This window comes from Bombina bombina, chromosome 2 (genome assembly GCF_027579735.1).
Source record: "Bombina bombina isolate aBomBom1 chromosome 2, aBomBom1.pri, whole genome shotgun sequence".
NCBI classification, from domain to species: domain Eukaryota; kingdom Metazoa; phylum Chordata; class Amphibia; order Anura; family Bombinatoridae; genus Bombina; species Bombina bombina.
In genome coordinates, this window is record NC_069500.1 from 495,020,887 (window position 1) to 495,045,522 (window position 24,636).

A 24,636-nucleotide genomic window follows, 5' to 3' on the forward strand; every position below is an offset into this window, starting at 1 on the left:
GGAAAAAGACAAAAGGCATAGTAACGAAATGTTTTAAAAGTTGTTGGATTTACTTTTAAAGGCACAGTATTTTCAAAATGTATTAAGAAGGAAGTTTTTTCAATTAATGCTTGCACACTCTTGTTTTTTATATCATATTCTGATAAGAGAGTGGTTTGTTAAATTTTAAGGGGCCAATATAATTTTTTTTAGAAGATGTCCAGAATGTCACATGTGCCATGTGTTTGAATGCCAATGTGGAACCTCCTGTTACTTTTTGTCCCTCTTGCATTGAGAGGGCTTTAAATTATAGAGAAAAGATTTTCTTTAACGAAAAATTGTCTAAAGCGGATGCTTCTCAGGAGTCTAACGATGAGATGCAGAGTATGCCACAGCTTTCTCCCCAAGCGTCACAGCTCTTAACGCCCGCTCAAGCAGTGCCAGGTACTTCTCAGGTTTCTGCGGCAGTCACGTTGAAGGACATAGCTGCAGTTATGTCCTCTACCCTTTCTGACGCATTATCTGCCTTTCCCATATTTCAAGGCAAGCGTAAAAGGAAGGACAACCTTGTGGTCAATGAAGTTTCTGATGCTATGATGACGATCTCGGACGTACCCTCCCAGGGCTCTGAATTGGAGGGTATGGAGGTTTTATCGGAAGGTGAAATTTCTGACTCAGAAAGTTGCTTGCCTCCGACTGATTCAGAGGTGGTTTCCTTCAGGTTTACACTAGAACACCTCCGCCTGTTGCTAAGGGAGGTGTTGGTGACTTTGGACGACTGTGAGTCAATAGTGGTCCCTCCGGAGAAGTTGAGTAAGTTGGACAGATACTTAGAAGTTCCTTCTCACTCTGATGTTTTTCCAGTTCCCAAGAGAACTTCGGAGATTATTTCTAAAGAATGGGAGAAGAAGATGTTCCCTATAGCAGATGTTCCCTCAAGAAGATGTTCCCTATAGCTGACGCTGTCAGGGAATCTTGGCAGACGGTCCCTAAGGTGGAGGGAGCTATTTCTACCTTGGCTAAAAGGACTACTATTCCTATTGAGGATAGTTGTGCTTTTAAAAATCCTATGGATAAGAAGTTGGAGACTCTGCTTAAAAAGATCTATGTTCACCAGGGTTTGCTATTGCAACCGGCTGCAAACATTGTAACAGTCACTAGTGCGGCGGCCTATTGGTTTGATGCTCTCGCAGAGTCTCGTAAGACTGAGACTTCTTTGGAAGAGATACAGGATCGGATTAAAGCTCTTAAATTAGCTAATTTATTTATTACGGATGCTTCTTTGCAGATTACTAAATTGGCTGCTAAGAGTCCGGGTTTTTCCATCCTAGCTCGCAGAGCCTTTTGGTTGAAGCCTTGGTCTGCGGACATGTCATCCAAGTCTAAACTTCTGGCTATTCCTTATAAGGGAAAGACCCTGTTTGGACCTGGCTTGAAGGAAATTATTTCTTATATCACGGGACACAAGGGTTATCTCCTCCATCAGGATAAAAGATCCAAGCAGAAGGGTCGACAGAGTAATATTCGTTCCTTTAGAAATTTCAAGGGAAACTCTTCTTCCTCTTCCTCTAAACAGGAAGGGAATTATTCACAGTCTAGACTACCTGGAGACGCAACCAATTGTGGAACAAGGGTAAACAGCCAAAGAAGCCTGCTGCTGCCTCTAAGTCAGCATGAAGGGTTTGCCCCCGATCCGGGACCGGATCTGGTAGGGGGCAGACTTTCCTTCTTCATTCAGGCTTGGGTACGAGATGTTCAGGATCCCTGGGCTATAGAAATAGTGTCTCAGGGGTACAAACTGGAGTTCAGAAATTCTTCCCCCCGAGGAAGATTTCTTCTTTCAAGATTATCTGCAAACCAGATAAAAAGAGAGGCATTCTTACATTATGTAAGAGACCTCTCTTCCAGGGGGGTAATTTGTCCCGTTCCAATACAGGAACAGGGACAGGGTTTTTATTCAAATCTGTTTGTAGTTCCCAAAAAGGAGGGAACTTTCAGACCTATCTTAGATCTCAAGAGTCTAAACAAGTTTCTCAGAGTTCCATCTTTCAAGATGGAAACTATTCGTACCATTCTTCCATTGATCCAGGAGGGTCAATTTATGACGACAGTGGATCTAAAGGATGCATATCTTCATGTTCCTATCCACAGAGATCATCACAAGTTCCTGAGGTTTGCCTTTCAGTTCGTTGCTCTTCCTTTCGGTCTGGCCACGGCTCCCAGAATTTTCACAAAGGTCCTGGGGTCTCTACTGGCGGTTCTAAGACCGCGGGGCATTGCGGTGGCGCCTTTTCTGGACGATATTCTAATTCAGGCGTCATCTTATCAGCAAACAAGGTCCCATACCGACATTGTGATATCCTTCCTGAGAACTCACGGGTGGAAGGTGAATCTGGAAAAGAGTTTGTTGATTCCACAGACAAGGGTATCCTTCTTGGGAACCCTAATCGACTCTATCTCCATGAGAATTTATCTGACAAAGGTCAGAAAGTCAAAAATTCTGAATACATGTCGAGCCCTTCAGTCTACTCCTCGGCCGTCAGTAGCTCAGTGCATGGAGGTAATCGGACTGATGGTAGCGGCAATGGACATCATACCGTTTGCACGGTTTCACCTCAGGCCTCTGCAGTTAAACATGCTCAGGCAGTGGGATGGAGATTATATGGATTTGTCTCCTCAAATAACCCTAGAACAGGAGACGATGGACTCTCTTCTATGGTGTTTGTCTCTGGATCATCTGTCCCAGGGGACATGCTTTCGCAGATCTTCATGGCTGATTGTGACAACAGACGCTAGCGTTTTAGGATGGGGAGCAGTCTGGGGTTCTTTAAAGGCTCAGGGAGTATGGACTCGGGCAGAGTCTCTCCTTCCCATCAACATTCTAGAGTTGAGGGCGATCTTCCATGCTCTTCAGGCATGGCCTCAGTTGGCTTCGGCTCAATTCATCAGATTTCAGTCGGACAACATAACAACAGTGGCTGACTTTTCATCCGGGAGAGTGGGAACTCCATCCTTAAATATTCTCCAGGCTGATCCTCAAATGGGGTCAGCCAGAGTTGGATCTCATGGCTTCTCGTCAAAATGCCAAGCTCCCGAGATACGGGTCCAGGTCCAGGGACCCCCTGGCGGAACTGATAGATGCCTTGGCAGTTCCTTGGTCCTTCAGTCTAGCATATGTATTCCCCCCGTTTACGCTCCTTCCTCGGGTTATTGCCCGAAACAGGAAAGGGCATCAGTGATCCTCATTGCTCCTGCGTGGCCTCGCAGGATTTGCTATGCTGATCTGGTGGACATGTCATCTCTGCCACCTTGGAAGCTTCCATTGAGGAAGGACCTTCTCATTCAGGGTCCCTTCCGTCACCTGAATCTAGTTTCTCTGCAGCTGACTGCTTGGAGATTGAACGCTTAATTCTATCCAAGCGAGGGTTCTCTGATTCGGTCATAGATACCTTAATTCAGGCGCGTAAGCCGGTAACTAGGAAGATTTACCATAAGATATGGTAGAAATATCTTTATTGGTGTGAATCTAAGGGCTACTCATGGAGTAGAGTTAGGATTACCAGGATTTTGTCTTTTCTCCAAGAAGGATTGGAGAAGGGGTTATCGGCTAGTTCTCTAAAGGGTCAGATCTCTGCCTTATCTGTTTTATTGCACAAGTGTCTGGCAGCTGTACCAGATATTCAATCTTTTTGTCAGGCTTTGATTAGAATCAGGCCTGTGTTTAAACCAATTGCTCCTCCATGGAGTTTGAATTTAGTTCTTAAAGTTCTTCAAGGGGTTCCGTTTGAACCTATGCATTCCGAAGTTATTATCTTGGAAAGTTTTGTTTCTTGTTGCCATTTCTTCTGCTCAAAGAGTGTCTGAGCTTTCGGCATTACAATATAATTCCTTACCTTATTTTTCATTCGGATAAGGTGGTTTTACGTACTAAACTTGGTTTTCTTCCTAAAGTTGTTTCAGACAAGAACATTAATCAGGAGATTGTTGTTCCTTCCTTGTGTCCTAATCCTTCTTCTCAGAAGGAACGCCTGCTACACAATTTGGACGTAGTTCATGCATTAATATTTTAATTGCAGGCCACTAAAGATTTTCGTCAATCATCTTCTCTATTCTTCATTTTTTCGGGTAAACGTAAAGGTCAGAAAGCTACGGCTACCTCTCTTTCCTTTTGGCTGAAGAGTATCATCCATTTTGCATATGAGACTGCTGGACAGCAGCCTCCTGAAAATATTACGGCTCATTCCACTAGGGCTGTTGCTTCCTCATGGGCATTCAAAACGATGCTTCTGTTGAATAGATTTGCAAGGCTGCAGCTTGGTCCTCTCTTCACACTTTTTCTAAATTTTACAAATTTGATACTTTTGCCTCGGCTGAGGCTGCTTTTGGGGGAAAGGTTCTTCAAGCAGTGGTGCCTTCCGTTTAGGTTCCCTGTCTTGTCCCTCCCTTTTCATCCGTGTACTATAGCTTTGGTATTGTATCCCACAAGTAAGGATGAAATCCGTGGACTCATCGTGTCTTTAAAAAGAAAAGAAAATTTATGCTTACCTGATAAATTTGTTTCTTTTTAGACATGATGAGTCCACAGCCCACCCTGTTTTATGAGACAGGTTATTATGTTTTTTGTTAAACTTCAGACACCTCTGCACCTTGGCTTTTCCTTTCTCTTCCTAACTTCGGTCGAATGACTGGAGTGGGAGGGAAGGGACGAGCTATATATACAGCTCTGCTGTGGTGATCTTTGCCTCCTCCTGCTGAACAGGAGGCGTAATCCCACAAGTAAGGATAAAATCTGTGGACTCATCGTGTCTAAAAAGAAACAAATTTATCAGGTAAGCATACATTTTCTTATCTTGCTAAAAGTTTATAATCTAATACTAACAGATCCAACCACCCTTCCTACACCACCAAATAGCAAACAGAACTTGTAATAATTTAAAGGGACACTCAATTCAAAATAAAGTTTTATGATTCAGAAAGAACATCCAGCGTTAAGACACTTTCCAGTTTACTTCCATTATAACATTTTGCACAATCTGTTTATATTCACACTTTCTGGGGAACAAGATCCTACTGAGCATGTGCACCAGCTCACAGTGTATACATATACTAGTCTGTGATTGGCTTTTGCCTGTCACATGATACAGGGGGCTGGAAAATGTGAGGAAAAATAACTTTTTTCAAATTTAAATCTACTGCTTATTTGAAATTCATGTCAATATATACCACGGTTATAAATATAATTTATTTATATTATTCTTTAAAATAACCTCTAATAAAAATGTATATACGAAACAATTTAAAATTTATTATTTATTCCTAAATTCTTGAGATTAGTTAAATGTATAAACACATTGAAATATATTAAGTAGAGACTAGATTTGAATCAACTATGCAGTCTTATTCCTTTAAAATATTCTATACAACAGATCATAAAAATATACCTTTAAAATTAACCTTGCTCACAATGAATCTGATTAAAATACCACAATAAAATACAAGAATATGGACCGCTAACTTCACAATGTGTAGATAAACAATATACCAAGATATCAAATCTTACTGGGTCTCAATAGGTTTAAGATAACTTTCAGCCAAGTATAATTAATTTTATTTAGCCCACAAATTATTCTATATAACTTCAATTAAAAACATCAGAAATTGTATATATTATTAATACAAACAGCCAATTTATATTCCAACATGTCTGACCTGAAATGACCTCTTATTTAGCTGCAATAAGGCAAATTCTAATATATATATATATATATATATATATATATATATATATATATATATATATATATATATATATATATAGCAATAACTGTAATTAATTTATGATATTAAAATACAAAATTATTTCTAAACATTAATATTTAATGCCAGTATACTTAATACCCTTGGTCTAATTAATATTAAATATAAAAATAAATTCTCCTTTTAAATCACAACTACGATATAACTATAATTTTAGAATACCCTTGATTTAAATATAAAAATATGAAACAACCTTTTATACGTTACCAAATAACCAAATGAGTGTTCCGCTTCCAGAATTTCTTGTGGGTCATCTAAGAAGGATTTATCTACTATGCGCAAAGGTACAGGCCTCAAATTGTTATCTTCCCTTTGTTCAAGAAATTGTCCCAAAATGGCATAGAATATACTTGGCACAAAGCCTGTGTATTTTCCTCTCCAAAAACTTATGTTTCTTTGAGTCTGTCTGTCCTTTGTCTACTGTGTGTGTGGGTCTTTATTCAAAATAAAGAATCCCTCCTCCTTTTCATTAATCATTCCCACAGAATTGGATAGGCCCTTACCTATGCTTGACCCTGATTCACCCTTAACGTAGCTGAGCATTGCTTGGTTATTTGGGAGACACCTCCCTGATTGGCTTATTTGGATTTGCATATGTTCTAATAGTCAATTCATTTGGCTGTCATACAATTTCTGAACTATTGGTGGCAGCAGATAACCATTAATGCAGTCTCACCATCAATACTGCTGAAGTTTAAATATCTCACCTTAAAATGTTTATTTAATATACCATAATTTCCTGTATTAATAAACTTATCTGGTCAACATATATATATATCCCATCTGATTATAATTTAACATGTATCTATAGAGACTAAGCATGAGTATATCTCTAGTAATATTTTAAAGTGCATTTAAAATCACATTTTCTATGTGGGACTAGTGGTATAAATCAATAAAATATATATTTATCTGACTTATCTTGTATATCAGTTAATTTGATATACTGGTACATATTTCATTTTCTAGTCGCATCTTATATCATAGATATAAATGAGTATTATAGTTATGTATTAATACATGTCTCAACAGTGTTTAAGACATGAGCTTAAAATCTATGATGCATTTATATATTAACTTATAGTATCTCATTTGAAAACCTCATCTTCACATCAGATTCTTCCCTGTAATGTTCACTAGATCTCTGGAAAACAAAGAAACATGTATTTATTTTGAAATAACTTAAACATTTATATATACCAATGCAGTTATTTATTTGTAATCCATTATATCCAACACAGCATGTAACATGTGATGTATCTCTTAGATCATTATCTATATTATTCAGGCAGTCTGTGGTATACATTAATTTATCTAAGAATTATGTAGATAATTTGTTATCAAAAGTACATAGGTTAAGACATGTTAAACTCTTAACTCTCAGGCTTTCAACTTATCATATTACCCTTCCTAGGCATAGATAATCTCCCAGATTTATATGTTCATATTTAATATGTGTCTGAATATACAGATATATATATATATATATATATATATATATATATATATTCATTTGAGTATCTTAAACTACATGAAAATTAGGCACAATTCCTTTATCTGAGATCTAGTTTCCCATATCATACAGAGACTTAAAATGCCAGCTTGTCTGGGAGCTCGGCAGGGGACAATTTACACCTAGATGATATGAGCTATTTCCCCTGAGTATGTTTGTGTATTTCATTATCAGTTCAGACTGAACAACTGTTCTTTACAGGGTTTCCTATGATCTAAGTAATTCATTTCTTAGTCTAAATTAATTTAGAGATTTCAATCTGGTAAGGCTATCCAACAATAATTCATTAGAAGTTTAATAAAACTTTAATAAAAAAATTTTGAGCCCAATTACTGGAGGTCTATCAACAATGTTCAATATATATATATATATATATATATATATATATATATATATATATATATATATATTATAATGCCCATATGTACAACCTATCTACATTGTATTCATATCAGCCATTGCTTGTGAATATTGCCTAAAGCCAGGTGGCCCTGCTGCCCATATTACTATTCTTTTAATTTTCCCTATTTCCATTTACATACTCATAATTACCTTTTAAAGACTTATGTTTTGTATCTTATTCTCATTTAACATTTATCTTGGTATTCCCTTTTTCTCCCATCCTTTTCTATCGCTGCTATTATTGTTTATTTTACCCGGTTGCTGCTTGATGGCAACCTATTTGATCTACAACTGCACTTTGTGTATTAAAGCTGTTACCCATATGTAAAAAAGAAAAGAAAATGACTATCAGTCCTATAGAATGTCACTTTCACACAACACAATTATGTTGATATACTGAGCTATGTGGACACTGTTGTGAGGATCTTTCAAGCAGATACCTACTAAGGGAGGTTTAGAATTGCCTCCCGGATGGTCTTCCCCTCCACTGTTTATCATTAGTAATCTTTATACCATTCCTCCTTCTATACTTGACATCTATTTTAAACTGACCCACTAATTTTTACTTACTAGTTACTGTGTGACTGTTACTTCAGTTAGGTTTATTTTATATTATCTGTATGTATTATATAATATAAATTGATATCTAACACAAAGCAATTGTTTATAACTATTGACGCAGCATAGTTTACAGTATTAAGGACATTTGACTTACTCCAATAGTTCCAAATAGAGCTCTAAATGCTTTTCTTTCCTAAGATATGGAGAGTCCACTACGTCATTCAATTACTAGTGGGAATATCACTCCTGGCCAGCAGGTGGTGGCAAAGGGCACCACAGCAAAGCTGTTAAGTGTCACTCCCCTACCCATAATCCTCAGTCATTCTCTTTGCCTCTGTCAATGGAGGAGGTGAGGTTTGGTGTCTGAAGAAATGAATTCAGTTTTCAGGTACTTTTCCCTGCAAGCAAGGATTTGGGTTTACCCGAGTCCACGTCAACTGGCTTTTAAGCAGTTAGGAAGTTGTGAGGTAGTCCTTGCTTGGTTTCCCAACACATTGTTGCCCATGGTACAGAAAGCCAAAGTTGGTTACTCTGTTCTTTCTTTTTTTTCTGGTCTCTGTAAGGAGTATGTGTCCTTTCATGCCTTGTGAGCCGTTTTCCTGCCGGATAGCTAGACAGCAGGTAAGTGCTTTTGTCTTCTAGGTCTTGTAGACTTGCACTTCAGAAGAATATGTCATATGCAGTAGATGGGGAAATTTTTAAAATCCTTTATATATATTTTCTTTGACTATGGGCAGGAACATTATGTATGTTAAGACTAGGTGTTAATATTCCCTTTATTGGTATTCCCTTTATTAGTATGTGTGTGGCTTATGTTTCATACAGGGATTTATGTATAAACTTAAAATTTGGCAGTTGGTTTTCTTTGCTTCCTTAGCTAGAACAGGCTAACTGACAGACTGCTTGAGCGTTTGTGTAAATTTATCTTTTGTGTTGTAGGCAGAGGGAAACGCATGCCTTTTACTTGCTGCATAGTTTCCTCTCTCTGCCGGTCATGTTGTTATTATTATTATTATTAAGTATTTATAAAACGCCAGCAGATTACGTAGCGCTATACAAGAAATAATGGAACATTACAGGGATGCATTAAATACACAAACAGACAAGTACAATATTGGGGTACATTACAGTTGTAGGTGCAATATTTGAGTTATACAAAAGGAGAGGAATGCCCTGCCCTTAAGCACAATCAGTAGTAGTTCACTTTAAATACAAAGTGGCCTACAGGTACAGAGGCTCTCAAGCTTACAATCTAAAGGAGAGGGAATGGAGACAGAAGGTAAGGGAGAAGGGAAATATGTCTGATTTTAGGCAGTGTAAACTGAGTGAGGGAAATGTGTGGCGAGTAAATGAGGGTTGGAAAAGTGTAACAGAATATGATAAAGTGTCTTTTCAGAGGCTGCTGTGAGTGTGAAGTAGTGTCATGTGACTTCTCTCTGCTGTCGGATGTTCACGGAGTGGAGCAGCGTCATTAAATCTCAGTCTCTTCAGTGTCAATCTACTATATGATCGTTTTAGAGACTTCTGGCAGCCAAATGTGTAGAAGTGTTACGATAAGGCACCTCAGCCTGTCTGGGGTGTAGGGGGCATGATTGGTTTTATAATTTTAAATAATTTTTGCATAACGGAGCGGCTACCTACTGGTGCGACTCTTTGTCGGAACTCATTGAGGTGGAGTGTCCCCTCGAGGATATTCAAGACAGAATTAAAGCTCTGAGAATTGCTAATTCTTTTATCTGTGATGCGAACATGCAAATTATTCGCCTAAATGCAAAGGCCTCTGGCTTTGCAGTCCTAGCCCGCCGGGCGCTCTGGTTAAAGTATTGGTCTGCGAATATGACTTCTAAGTCCAAACTCCTTTCTCTTTCCTTCAAGGGAAAGATTTTATTTGGTCGAGGCCTGGACTCCATTATCTCCACGGTTACAGGGGGGCAAGGGTGCCTTCCTACCGCAGGATAAAAAGAACAAGTCTAAGGGACAAGGCTCTAATTTTCGTTCCTTTCATTCTAAGAAATCCCAATGACAACAGTCCTCCTCTAAGCCCGAGCAACCCAAGAGTACTTAGAAGCTGGCTCAGTCTGGAATAAATCCAATCAGAATAAGATGCCCGCCGAAAACAAATCGGCATAATGGGGCGGCCCCGATCCAGGATCGAATCGTGTAGTGGCAGACTGTTTTGTTTTTTTTAATTCTCCAGAGGCCTGGTTCAAGGACGTACAGGATCTGTGGGTCCTGGAGGTGGTATCTCAGGGATACAAGATAGGCTTCAAATCTCATCCGCCAAGGGGCAGATTCCTTCTCTCGAATCTGTCTACCTGACCAGATAAGATGGATGCCTTTCTAGGGTGCCTTCGGGATCTATCCTCCTTAGGAGTTGTTGTGCCGGTGCCTATCGAAGAAAGAGTTTTGGGGTTTTATTCAAACTTTTTCGTTGTCCCAAAGAAGGAGGGAACTTTCCGCACAATTCTGGACCTAAAGTGCTTAAGCAAATTTCTCAGTGTCCCTTCCTTCAAGATGGAGACGATAAGGTCCATCCTTCCTTTATTTCAGGAAGGCCAGTTTATGACCACTATATATCTGAAGGACGCCTACCTTCATGTTCCAATCCACAGGGAACACTTTCAGTTCTTGAGGTTTGCATTCCTGGACCAGCACTTCCAGTTCATTGCCCTTCCGTTTGGCCTAGCTACTGCTCCTAAAATCTTCATGAAGGTTCTGGGGGCTCTTCTAGCCATTGCCATACTTGGATGATATTCTGGTGCAAGCACCATCCTTTCGGCTTGCGGAAGAATTCTCTGAGTCCCTTCTCAGTCTTCTTTGATCACATGGATGGAAGATAAACTTGGAAACGAGTTCTCTTATCCCAAGTACCAAGGTGGAATTCCTGGGTACTATAATAGACTCCATATCATGACGATTTTTCTAACCGACCAGAGACATTGGAAGCTAACTTCAGCATGTCTTGCCCTCCTGACCTCCTTGAGTCGCTCTGTGGCTCAGTGTATGGAGGTGATTGATCTCATGGTGTCCTGCATGGACATGATTTCTTTTGCCAGGTTCCGTCTCAGACCTTTACAACTGTGCATGCTGAGGCAGTGGAACAGTGATCATTCAGAGCTGTCTCAACAGACTGTATTAGACAGTTGGTCGAGAGAATCGCTCTCTTGGTGGATTTGTCCAGATCTGTCCCGAGGGACATGCTTCTTAAAACCATCCTGGGAGATTGTGACTAGGGACGCAAGCCTATCCGAATGGGGAGCTTTTTGGGGTGCCAGAAGGCACAGGAGTTGTGGTCTCAGGAGGAGTCCTCCCGATCAATATTTTGTAACTATGGGAAATCTTCAAGGCCTTGAAGGCTTGGACACTTCTGGGTTAGTCCCAGTTTATCAGATTCCAATCAGACAGTATAACCTCGGTGGCTTACATCAACCATCAGGGGGGAACGAAAAGTTCCTTGGCGATGAAGGAAGCATCTCAGATTCTGCAGTGGGCGGAGGCCCACAGCTGTTCGCTGTCAGCGATCCACATTCCGGTTGTGGACAACTGGGAGGGGGATTTTCTCTGCAGGCAATCCTTCCATCTAGGGGAATGGTCTCTCCATCACGAGGTGTTTGCAGATTTATGCAGCAAGTGGGGGACTCCAGAAATAAATCTCATGGCTTCCCATCTCAATACCAAGCTACCCAGGTACGTGTCGAGTTTGAGGGATCCCCAAGCGGATCTAATAGATGCAATAGCAGTGCCCTGGAGGTTCAAACCCATATCTTTTTCCTCCATTACCTCTTCTTCCTCGAGTGGTGGCCCGCATCAACCAGGAGCGGTTATCAGTATTCCTGATTGCTCTATTGTGGCCGCGACGGATGTGGTTTGTAGATCTAGTGGGGATGTCCTCATCTCCTCCGTGGAAGTTACCTTGTCGCAGAGACCTGCTGATACAAGGTCCATTTGTTCATCAAAATCTAGATTATCTGAGGCTGACTGCGTGGAGATTGAACTCTTAGTCTTAGCCAAGAGAGGTTTCTCTGAGAGTGTCATTGATACTCTTATTCAAGCTCGTAAACCAGTTTCTCTGCGTATCTACCACAAGGTGTGGAGGACCTACTTATTCTGGTGTGAAGAGCGTGGTTTTCCCTGGCACAGAGTTAAGGTTGCCAGGATCTTAACTTTTCTCCTGGATGGGGCTGGAGAAGGGCCTTTCTTCTAGTTCCCTAAGGGGACAGATATCGGCCCTGTCTGTTTTATTGCACAAGAGACTGGCTGAGCTTCCAGACGTGCAGTCCTTTGTTAAGGCTCTGATTAGGATCAGACCTGTGTTTAGATCTGCAGCTGTCAGGATGCCAGGAATCAGACTGAAACGAGAAGTGCAAAAATAATCACACCTTTATTAATAGCAAAAAATAATAAAAAGTCCAAGTCAAATAAGCCATGAGTCAAAACCAGAGCTGGTAGTCAGACGAGCCGAGTCAGGAGCCAAAGCGAATTGTCAGACGAGCCGGAGTCAGGAACAAGCCAGGGATCAGGAGCCAGGTAATACACAGGAACTCTCACAAACAGGTCTGAGACAACGCAAAGGCAAAGCATACTGAACAGAGGCCCTTTAAATAATAAGTGATGACATCACAATTCTGAGACTGCATCCTGTCTCACATGGATGATGCACACCAGTCTGGCCATAAAAGGAAGTGCAGGAAGTGAGCAGCATCCCCCACAATGCACCATAGTCAGGAAGAGAGGTGAGTAAAATGGCTGCCAGCAGCACATGGCAAACACAACAGGGAAAAACCCTGACAGCGGCTCCACCTTGGAGCCTAAATCTTGTTCTTCGGGTTTTGAAACAGTTTCCTTTTGAGCCTCTGCATTCCGTTTACATTAAATTATCATCTTGTGAGGTTCTCTTTTTTTTGGCCATTGCCTCTGCTCGCAGAGTTTCTGAGATCTCTGCTTTGCAATGTGAGCCCCCTTATCTGATTTTTCATGCAGATAAGGCAGTTTTAGGTACTAAATTAGGTTTTCATCCTAAGGTTGTGTCAGATCTCAACATCCATCAGGAGATTGTGGCTCCTTTCTTGAGTCCTAATCCCCCTTCATCGAAGAAACGCTTACTTCACAATTTTGATGTGGTTCGCGCCTTGAAGTTCTATCTTCAGGCTACTAAGGAGTTTAGACAATCTTCCTATTTGTTTGTTGTCTATTCGGGAAAGCATAAGGGGAAGAAGGCTACTTCGACTTCCCTATCTTTTTGGTTATGGAGTGTCATCCGCTTAGCTTACGAGACAGCGGGACATCGTCCTCCTGAGAGGATAATGGCTCATTTCACTAGAGCAGTGGCTTCCTCTTGGGCCTTTAAGAACGAGGCCTCTATGGATCAGATTTGTAAGGCGGCTACCTGGTCCTCCTTACATACTTTTTCAAAATTTTACAAGTTTGATGTTTTTGCTTCGGCTGAAGCAGCTTTCGGGAGAAAAGTTTTGCAGGCTGTGGAGCCCTCAGAATAAGGTCTGCCTCTTCCTTTTTGTTCCCTCCCGTTATTCATTCAGTGTCCTCTGGAGCTTGGGTATAGTTTTTCTAACAGTAAGGAATGAAGCGTGGACTCTCCCTATCTTAGGAAGGAAAACATAATTTATGCTTACCAGATAAATTCCTTTCCTTCCGAATAGGGAGAGCCGATGGCCCCCACCTGTTTTTTCTTGTCTATGGGCGGTCCCCTATTTATTTTACTCTTCTAGCACCATTTATACCCTAATGTTTCTCCTACTTTTCATTGTTCCCTCGGCAGAATGACTGGGGTAATGAGGAAGTTGGGGGGATATTTAAGCCTTTGGCTGTGGTGTCTTTGCCTCATACTGGTGGCCAGGTGTTGTATTTCCCAACAGTAAGGAATGAAGCCATGGACTCTCCCTATCCGGAAGGAAAGGAATTTATCTGGTAAGCATAAATTATGTTTTTCTCCAGGAAGGTCTGGAGAAAGGGTTGTCAGTCAGTTTTCTGAAAGGTCAGATTTCTGCATTATGTATTTTGTTACACAAGCGTCTGGCAGATGTGCCAGATGTTCAATCTGTTTGTCAGGCACTGGTCAGAATCGGGCCTGTGTTTAAACCTGTCGCTCCTCCTAGGAGCCTTAATCTTTTTCTTAAAGTTTTGCAGCAGGCTTTGTTTGAGCCAATGCATTCCATAGATATTAAGTTGCTTTCTTGGCAGGTTTTGTTTCTTATTGCTATCTCTTCTACTCGGAGAGTTTCGTAGCTCTCGGCTTTGCAGTGTGATTCGCCTTACCTTATTTTTTATGCGGATAAGGGGTTTTTTCGTACTAAATTGGGGTTTCTTCCTAAAGTGGTTTCTGATAGAAATATTAATCAGGAAATTGTTGTTCGTTCTCTGTCCCAATTCTTCTTCTCATAAAGAACGTCTGTTGCACAACTTGGATGTTGTGCGTGTTCTAAAATTCTACCTACAGGCGACTAAGGATTTTCGGCAGTCTTCTGCCCTGTTCGTTTGTTTCTCAGGAAAGCTTAAGGGTCAGAAGGCTACTTCTAGTTCTCTTTCCCTCGGGTTGAGAAGTATGATCCGTTTTGCTTATGAGACATCTGGACATCAGCCTCCTGAGAGAATTACAGCTCATTCCACTAGGGCTGTCTCCTCTTCTTGGGCTTTCAAAGATATTAATCTTCTGTGGAACAGCTTTGCAATGCTGCAACTTGGTCCTCTCTGCATACTTTTCCAAATTTTATACTTTTGCCTCAGCTGGGGTTCTTCAAGCAGTGGTGCCTTCTGTTTATGTCTGCCTGTCTTGTTCTCCCTCCCTGTTCATTCTGTGTCCTCTTGCTTGGGTATTGGTTCCCACTAGTAATTGAATGAGGTTGTGGACTCTCCATATTTTAGGAAAGAAAACAAAATGTATGATTACCTGATAAATTTCTTTCTTTCCGGATATGGAGAGTCCACAACCCCAGCTTTTATTAAGACGGTTATTTTTGACTAAACCTCAGGCACCTCTACACCTTTGTGTTATTCTTTTTCCATTTCCTTTCAGTCAAATGACTGGGGATTATGGGTAGGGGAGTGACAATTAACAGCTTTGCTGTGTTGCTCTTTGCCTCCTCCTGCTGGCCAGGAGTGATATTCCCACTAGTAATTGAATGACGTTGTGGACTCTCCATATCCGGAAAGAAAGAAATTGATCAGGTAAGCATAAATTTTGTTATTTATGAACTAAACATCTCACAGTTCTCATTGTGAAAAACATCACCACACGAATGTGGTCATAAAGCTGCATGCAAACCTAAACAAAATAACAAAAAACAACTAATCCATCTTTTTGACCAGGGAGGTACAAAAAACATTCAATCCATTACTTTAACCAGTATAACATTGCCATTAATGGGTAGTGTGAAAGGCCTGAATGCAAACTGTACATAAAATCTACCCAAACCATTGTCAATAATATGAATAAAAACTTAGATACAGCATTTTTTAAAGCCTTATGTGATATTCATGTAAAACACATATATAGTTGTAATAAAAGTATACCTTATTATACTGCTGAGATCACATGATTTGAAAAGAAAAAAAACCCCATTATGCTGTCCCCTTTACCAATGTCCTTGAAAATGCACTTTCACTTTTGTTTGCTCCTTTTTAGATATACTTCTCTACAAATTTCATAAAAACAAAATAAGAGGTTATTTCAGCTACAGACACTCTTCCGTAACACATACAGTTTTTTTTTTAATTTTCTCTGCATTCATGGAAATTACAGGATTTTGCTTTGTGTAAATTGTGTGTCACTCATTTTTCAGGTCACTCTTAGACAGGTTCAGAACACAGCAATAACTTTTCGTAGAGAGGCAGATGTGAAAAAACGGATTAAGGAAGCAAAGCAGAGGTGAGTAGCTTATCAGAAAAAAGTAAAAAATGTTCAAGGGCAAAGTATTCATAAGCTCCCCTATGCAGTGTGTGAAGTCTTTGTTTTGAGTGAACAAAGCATTAAAGGGACATTATACACTCATTTTTTCTTTGCATAAATGTTTTGTAGATGATCTATTTATAAAGCCCATAAAGTTTTTTTAAAATAATGTATAGTTTTGCTTATTTTTAAATAACATTGCTCTGATTTTCAGACTCCTAACCAAGCCCCAAAGTTTTATGTGAATACCGTCAGCTACCTTCTCCAGCTTGCTCCTGTTTGTGTAAAGGGTCTTTTCATATGCAAAAGAAGGGGGAGGAGGGTAGTGTCTTATTTGCCACTTGCAGTAGGCTTTCCATCTACCTTTTCAATAGAGCCAAACTGACAGCTTCTAAGCAAGTTTTTAAACAGTTTTATACTGGATTTTTATATCAGTATCTGTGCATCTTATTCTTTATAGTAGTGTCTATTACATGCAGTTATATGAAAATGAGTGTATACTGTCCCTTTAAAGGGACACTAAAGTCAAAATTAAACTCTTATGTTTCATAGAGTATGCAAATTTAATCAAAACTTTCCAATTTATTGCATTATCAAAATGTACAATCTTCTCATATGTACAGTTTCTGAGGCACCAGTTCCTACCTAATACGTGCATAGTGTATGTATATGTGTGTGTGTGTATATATATATATATATATATATATATATATATAGTACAAGTGTTAAAGGTGAAATACGGCAAAGATAACAATACTTAGCTGGGGAGCCTAGACGCCGTCGTCCATACAGCATTAAAAGCGGATTGCACATCCGGGGATCCAACACTCGATTTGAAGAAAACCTGCTCCGGCTATCCGCTGTGTATAAATATGAAAAAGAGGAAGGACTCCACACAGTCAAGTAGTTAAATGTTAGTAAAGTAACGTCCCATATCAGTATGTTAAAGGCTAAGTTATGACACTATGCACACAGCACTTTGGTAAAATTCAATAGAACAATTTTATTCAATACATAGTTAAAAGTCCAAACAGAAACCGAGCTCAAGCTCGCTCACTCACAGACAGTAGAAAGACAAGGATAGAGGTGACGTCATCTGACGCATTTCACGCCGGTTGGCGCTTTCTCAAAGCTAGTTCTGGGATGGTTCTCATACGCATTAAATAGCCCACACTGAGTTTAACCACTCCTACAAACTAATTGACGTACTGTTTCTACCACACAAGATTGCTACAATGCTGCTGTTAGTATGCCATTCCATATAACAACATTTCAGTTCCGCAATATCGCGGCTTGTCAGGTTAGATAAATCTCCACATACAGGGGAGGAAAATGAAACATTGTTGCAACTTTTGTGGCAAAGACTTGAAGAAAGAAAAAGACACATACAGAAAGATACATTCTATACAAAACAATCTATGTGGCTGATTTACAGGGACATGATTTCAAACCACTATTTATAAGTATGTCGTTGCACATTTACCAGTATAGTATTAGTATAAGTGCAATGGAATTACAGACATAAATAACAGTTGGTCAGACCCATTCCTTATTTGTCATTAGCACCTACTATGGACCAACAGATTCATACTACTTTGTTGAAAATATCTATGATGTCAAACTATCATTGTCGCCACATATCCTTCAAACAAAAAGTAACTTAACTAGTACAAAACTTCGTCCATTGCATTGCTAAATAAAAATTCAACAGCCACAGTAAGTTATTCATAAAATTAATAATAATAACAATAATAGAAAAAGAAAAAACAAAAGAAGATATATGTATCGAGAAAACAGATTGAGGGATGTGAGGAGTCACTTTTGTCACTACATACCATATATCTTAGACCAATTGCATCTTGATATTTGAGTGTCCTCACTTGATGTTAAATATAGTCAGAGAGTATCCATACTAGTAAAACATTATTTTAAATACAGGGAGTGCAGAATTATTAGGCAAATGAATATTTTGACCACATCATCCTCTTTATGCATGTTGTCTTACTCCAAGCTGTATAGGCTTGAAAGCCTACTACCAATTAAGCATATTAGGTGATGTGCATCTCTGTAATGAGAAGGGGTGTGGTCTAATGACATCAACACCCTATATCAGGTGTGCATAATTATTAGGCAACTTCCTTTCCTTTGGCAAAATGGGTCAAAAGAAGGACTTGACAGGCTCAGAAAAGTCAAAAATAGTGAGATATCTTGCAGAGGGATGCAGCACTCTTAAAATTGCAAAGCTTCTGAAGCGTGATCATCGAACAATCAAGCGTTTCATTCAAAATAGTCAACAGGGTTGCAAGAAGCATGTGGAAAAACCAAGGCGCAAAATAACTGCCCATGAACTGAGAAAAGTCAAGCGTGCAGCTGCCAAGATGCCACTTGCCACCAGTTTGGCCATATTTCAGAGCTGCAACATCACTGGAGTGCCCAAAAGCACAAGGTGTGCAATACTCAGAGACATGGCCAAGGTAAGAAAGGCTGAAAGACGACCACCACTGAACAAGACACACAAGCTGAAACGTCAAGACTGGGCCAATAAATATCTCAAGACTGATTTTTCTAAGGTTTTATGGACTGATGAAATGAGAGTGAGTCTTGATGGGCCAGATGGATGGGCCCGTGGCTGGATTGGTAAAGGGCAGAGAGCTCCAGTCCGACTCAGACGCCAGCAAGGTGGAGGTGGAGTACTGGTTTGGGCTGGTATCATCAAAGATGAGCTTGTGGGGCCTTTTCGGGTTGAGGATGGAGTCAAGCTCAACTCCCAGTCCTACTGCCAGTTTCTGGAAGACACCTTCTTCAAGCAGTGGTACAGGAAGAAGTCTGCATCCTTCAAGAAAAACATGATTTTCATGCAGGACAATGATCCATCACACGCGTCCAAGTACTCCACAGCGTGGCTGGCAAGAAAGGGTATAAAAGAAGAAAATCTAATGACATGGCCTCCTTGTTCACCTGATCTGAACCACATTGAGAACCTGTGGTCCATCATCAAATGTGAGATTTACAAGGAGGGAAAACAGTACACCTCTCTGAACAGTGTCTGGGAGGGTGTGGTTGCTGCTGCACGCAATGTTGATGGTGAACAGATCAAAACACTGACAGAATCCATGGATGGCAGGCTTTTGAGTGTCCTTGCAAAGAAAGGTGGCTATATTGGTCACTGATTTGTTTTTGTTTTGTTTTTGAATGTCAGAAATGTATATTTGTGAATGTTGAGATGTTATATTGGTTTCACTGGTAAAAATAAATAATTGAAATGGGTATATATTTGTTTTTTGTTAAGTTGCCTAATAATTATGCACAGTAATAGTCACCTGCACACACAGATATCCCCCTAAAATAGCTATAACTAAAAACAAACTAAAAACTACTTCCAAAACTATTCAGCTTTGATATTAATGAGTTTTTTGGGTTCATTGAGAACATGGTTGTTGTTCAATAATAAAATTAATCCTCAAAAATACAACTTGCCTAATAATTCTGCACTCCCTGTAATACAATTTGTATTATTGCAGTTTTTTTGTATCATTGTAAACTACAAAGATATAGGTTGGATATTTCCATATATTGGACATTTATTCTAGACATGCCTGATTGCTACCAATACTAGTTATATATGTATATTAACAGTATAGAGTATGAAATTAAGTATCATTACATTACATATTCTATAGACCTTGATAGAGATCTAGGTCCCATCTCAGGTTAATGCCCTTGGGTTCCTTAGTATCTAGTTTGAAGATCCACTGGACCTCAACATCCAATAACTTTTTATATCTATTGCCTCCCCTTTTGTTTAGTGGGATATTAAGTATCTGTTGTTATTGAACCATAATATCTAGTTTTCAACTTAGGTAAGCAAGTTTAAAAAAAAAAAGGCAGACAGGAGAGACACGGCTACTCCTGCTGGACCCCGACGCGTGTTTCACAGAACGCTTCCTCAGAGGGGGTCAATAACAACAGATACTTAATCTTGGTGCCCATTGTATTAGATGTTTAAAATTTAAAAGTAATTCAGCCCTCGGATTGTAAGGGCTTAGCTTACTCTATAATATAATATCAGTGGGCCCATGTTTACTAATACTGAATGAATATTTGAACCTTTAATCATTACTTTAAAACTAGGTTTAAGTGTTTTTAACATTCTTCTGCTACTGTGTGAATGTGTGTTTCTAGTTAAATTAATAAAGATTTAAAGTATGAATGGTATAGAACTTTTTAAAATAAGAGTGCTTATCCTAAACAATTCTTTCTTGGAGTCATATTGATACCAATTTAGTGGAATTCTTTGCTACAAACTATTGTATTCCTTATACAATTAGTTTATCTAGTTGTTTGTGTTATGTTTCCTTAGAATCCACATCAGGTGCTTGTTCTAGTAAATATAAAACATTAATGTAATACTTTAAGGCAGGGGTGTCCAAACTTTGCTCTCCAGAGGTTTTGGAACTACATTTCCGATGATGCTCAGCCAGCATTTTATCTAGCTGAGCATCATGGGAAATGTAGTTCCAAAACCTCTGGAGAGCAAAGTTTGGACACCCCTGCTTTAAGGTATACGGATTGTAATATATAATATGTAACAGCATCTGCTATTGTTTAAACTCCAATAATCCCCACCCACAATATTCTATAGTATTGGTAGCAATCAGGCATGTCTAGAATAAATGTCCAATATATGGAAATATCCAACCTATATCTTTGTAGTTTATATTGATACAAAAAACTGCAATAATACAAATTGTATTATTTAAAATAATGTTTTACTAGTATGGATATTCTGACTATATTTAACATCAAGTGAGGACACTCAAATATCAAGATGCAATTGGTCTAAGAAATATGGTGTGTAGTGACAAAAGTGACTCCTCACATCCCTCAATCTGTTTTCTCGATACATATATATATCTTCTTTTGTTTTTTTCTTTTTCTATTGTTATTATTATTAATTTTATGAATAACTTACTGTGGCTGTTGAATTTTTATTTAGCAATGCAATGGACGAAGTTTTGTACTAGTTAAGTTACTTTTTGTTTGAAGGATATGTGGCGACAATGATAGTTTGATATTTTCAACAAAGTAGTATGACTCTGTTGATCCATAGTAGGTGCTAATGACAAATAAGGAATGGGTCTGACCAACTGTTATTTATGTCTGTAATTCCATTGCACTTATACTAATACTATACTGGTAAATGTGCAACGACATACTTATAAATAGTGGTTTGAAATCATGTCCCTGTAAATCAGCCACATAGATTGTTTTGTATAGAATGTATCTTTCTCTTGTAAGGTGTATCCAGTCCACAGATCATCCATTACTTGTGGGATATTCTCATTCCCAACAGGAAGTTGCAAGAGGACACCCACAGCAGAGCTGTAATATAGCTCCTCCCCTAACAGTCATAGCCAGTCATTCTCTTGCAACTCTCAACAAGCAAGGACGTTGTAGGAGACAGTGGTTAAATATAGCTAGTTTATTTTCTTCAATCAAAAGTTTGTTATTTTTAAATAGTACCGGAGTTGTGCTATTTTATCTCAGGCAGTAAATAGAAGAAGAATCTGCCTGAGGTTTCTATGATCTTAGCAGGTTGTAACTAAGATCCATTGCTGTTCTCACATGTCTGAGGGGATTACACAGATGAGGTAACTTCAGCGAGAGAATGGCGTGCAGTTTATTCTGCTATCAGGTATGTGCAGTTATAATTTTTTCTAGAGATGGAAAACACTAGAAAATGCTGCTGATACCTGATTAATGTAAGTTAAGCCTGAATACAGTGATTTAATAACGACTGGTATCATGCTTACTCCCAGGGGTAATACCCTTATGATATTTACAATATAAAACGTTTGCTGGCATGTTTAATCGTTTTTATATATGCTTTGGTGATAAAACTTTATTGGGGCCTAGTTTTTTTCCACATGGCTGGCTTAAATTTTGACTAGAAACAATTTCCACTGTTGTAGTATAAAAGTTACAGTTGGTGCAGTTAAAATTACAAACTGTGGCATCCAGCTTCCCTCAAAGGCCCTCTGAATGCTATAGGACATCTCTAAAGGGCCCAAAGGCTTTCCAAAGTCGTTTATTGGGGAAGGTAGGGCCACAGCTTGCTGTGGCAGTTGGTTATGACTGTTAAAAAACGTCTATTTCATTTTTTTTTAATCCGTTTTTTGAACTAAGGGGTTAATCATCCATTTGCAAGTGGGTGCAATGCTCTGTTAGCTTGTTATACACACTGTAAAAATTTCGTTTGATTTACTGCATTTTTTCAATGTTTTTCAAATTCGGACAAAATTTGTTTCTCTTAAAGGCACAGTACCGTTTTTTATATTTGCTTGTTAACTTGATTTAAAGTGTTTTCCAAGCTTGCTAGTCTCATTGCTATTCTGTATAAACATGTCTGACATAGAAGAAACTCCTTGTTTATTATGTTTAAAAGCCATGAAGGAACCCCCTCTTAGAATGTGTACCAAATGTACTGATTTCATTTTATGCAATAAAGATCATTTTCTGTCTTTAAAAAATTTATCACCAGAGGAATCTGACGAGGGGGAAGTTATGCCGACTAACTTTCCCCACGTGTCAGACCCTTTGACTCCCGCTTAAGGGACTCACGCTCAAATGGCGCCAAGTACATCTAGGGCGCCCATAGCGTTTACTTTACAAGACATGGCGGCAGTCATGGATAATACACTGTCAGCGGTATTAGCCAGACTACATGAACTTAGAGGTAAGCGAGATAGCTCTGGGATGAGACAAAATGCAGAGCATACTGACGCTTTAAGAACCATGTCTGATACTGCCTCACAATATGCAGAAGCTGAGGAAAGAGAGCTTCAGTCAGTGGGTGATGTTAATGACTCAGGAAAGATACCTGATTCTAATATTTCTACATTTAAATTTAAGCTTGAACATCTCCGCGTGTTGCTTAGGGAGGTTTTAGCTGCTCTGATTGACTGTGATACCATTGCAGTGCCAGAGAAATTGTGTACACTGGATAAATACTTTGCAGTGCCGGTGTGTACTAATGTTTTTCCAAATACCTAAAAGGTTTACAGAAATTATTAAGGAATGGGATAGACCAGGTGTGCCGTTCTCTTCCCCTCCTATTTTTAGAAAAATGTTTCCAATAGACGCCACCACATGGGACTTATGGCAGACAGTCCCTAAGGTGGAGGGAGCAGTTTCTACTCTTGTAAAGCGTACTACTATCCCTGTCGAGGACAGTTGTGCTTTTTTTTTATAGATCCAATGGATAAAAAATTAGAGGTTACCTTAAGAAAATATTTATTCAACAAGGTTTTATCCTACAGCCCCTTGCATGCATTGCCCCTGTCACTGCTGCTGCGGCGTACTGGTTTGAGTCTCTGGAAGAGGCTTTACAGGTAGCGACTCCATTGGATGACATACTTGGCAAACTTAGAGCACTTTAGCTAGCCAATTCTTTTATTCTGATGCCATTGTTCATTTGACTAAACTAACGGCTAAGAATTCTGGTTTTGCTATACAGGTGCGCAGAGCGCTATGGCTTAGATCATGGTCAGCTGACGTGACTTCAAAATCTAAGCTACTTAACATTCCCTTCAAGGGGCAGACCCTATTCGGGCCTGGTTGAAGGAGATTATTGCTGATATCACTGGAGGAAAAGGTCATGCCCTTCCTCAGGACAGGTCCAAATCTAGGGCCAAACAGTCTAATTTTCGTGCCTTTCAAAACTTCAAGGCAGGTGCGGCATCAACTTCCTCTAATAATAAACAAGAGGGAACTTTTGCTCAATCCAAGACGGTCTGGAGACCAAACCTGACATGGAAAAAAGGTAAGCAGGTAAAAAAGCCTGCTGCAGCCTCTAAGACAGCATGATGGAACGGCCCCCTATCCGGGAACGGATCTAGTAGGGGGCAGACTTTCACTCTTTGCCCAGGCGTGGGCAAGTGATGTTCAGGATCCCTGGGCGTTGGAAATTATATCCCAGGGATATCTTCTGGACTTCAAAGCTTCCCCCCCAAAAGGGAGATTTCACCTTTCACAATTATCTGCACACCAGATAAAGAGAGAGGCATTCTTACACTGTGTACGAGTCCTCCTAGTTATGGGAGTGATCCATCAAGTTCCAAAGGAGGAACAGGGACAGGGTTTTTACTCAAATCTGTTTGTGGTTCCCAAAAAAGAGGGAACCTTCAGACCAATTTTGGATCTAAAGATCTTAAACAAATTCCTCAAAGTTCCGTCGTTCAAGATGGAAACTATTCGTACCATCCTACCACTGATCCAGGAGGGTCAATATATGACTACAGTGGATCTAAAGGATGCTTATCTTCACATTCCGATACACAAAGATCATCATCGGTTTCTCAGGTTTGCCTTTTAAGACAGGCATTACCAGGTGTAGCTCTCGTACAGGCGTCAAACTTCCAAATTGCCAAGTATCATACGGACGTAGTACTGGCATTTCTGT

The 24,636-nt window shown here is 39.5% G+C and overlaps 1 protein-coding gene across 1 annotated transcript in view; it reads left to right on the forward strand.

The window, feature by feature from the left end:
* The window catches only part of LOC128649132 (ATPase MORC2-like), a 457,352-nt gene that overhangs the window by 178,405 nt on the left and 254,311 nt on the right, over nucleotides 1-24,636 (forward strand). Inside the window, 1 exon segment of the mRNA XM_053702217.1 lies at nucleotides 16,069-16,154. Within this exon segment, the coding sequence (XP_053558192.1) occupies nucleotides 16,069-16,154 (86 nt within the window).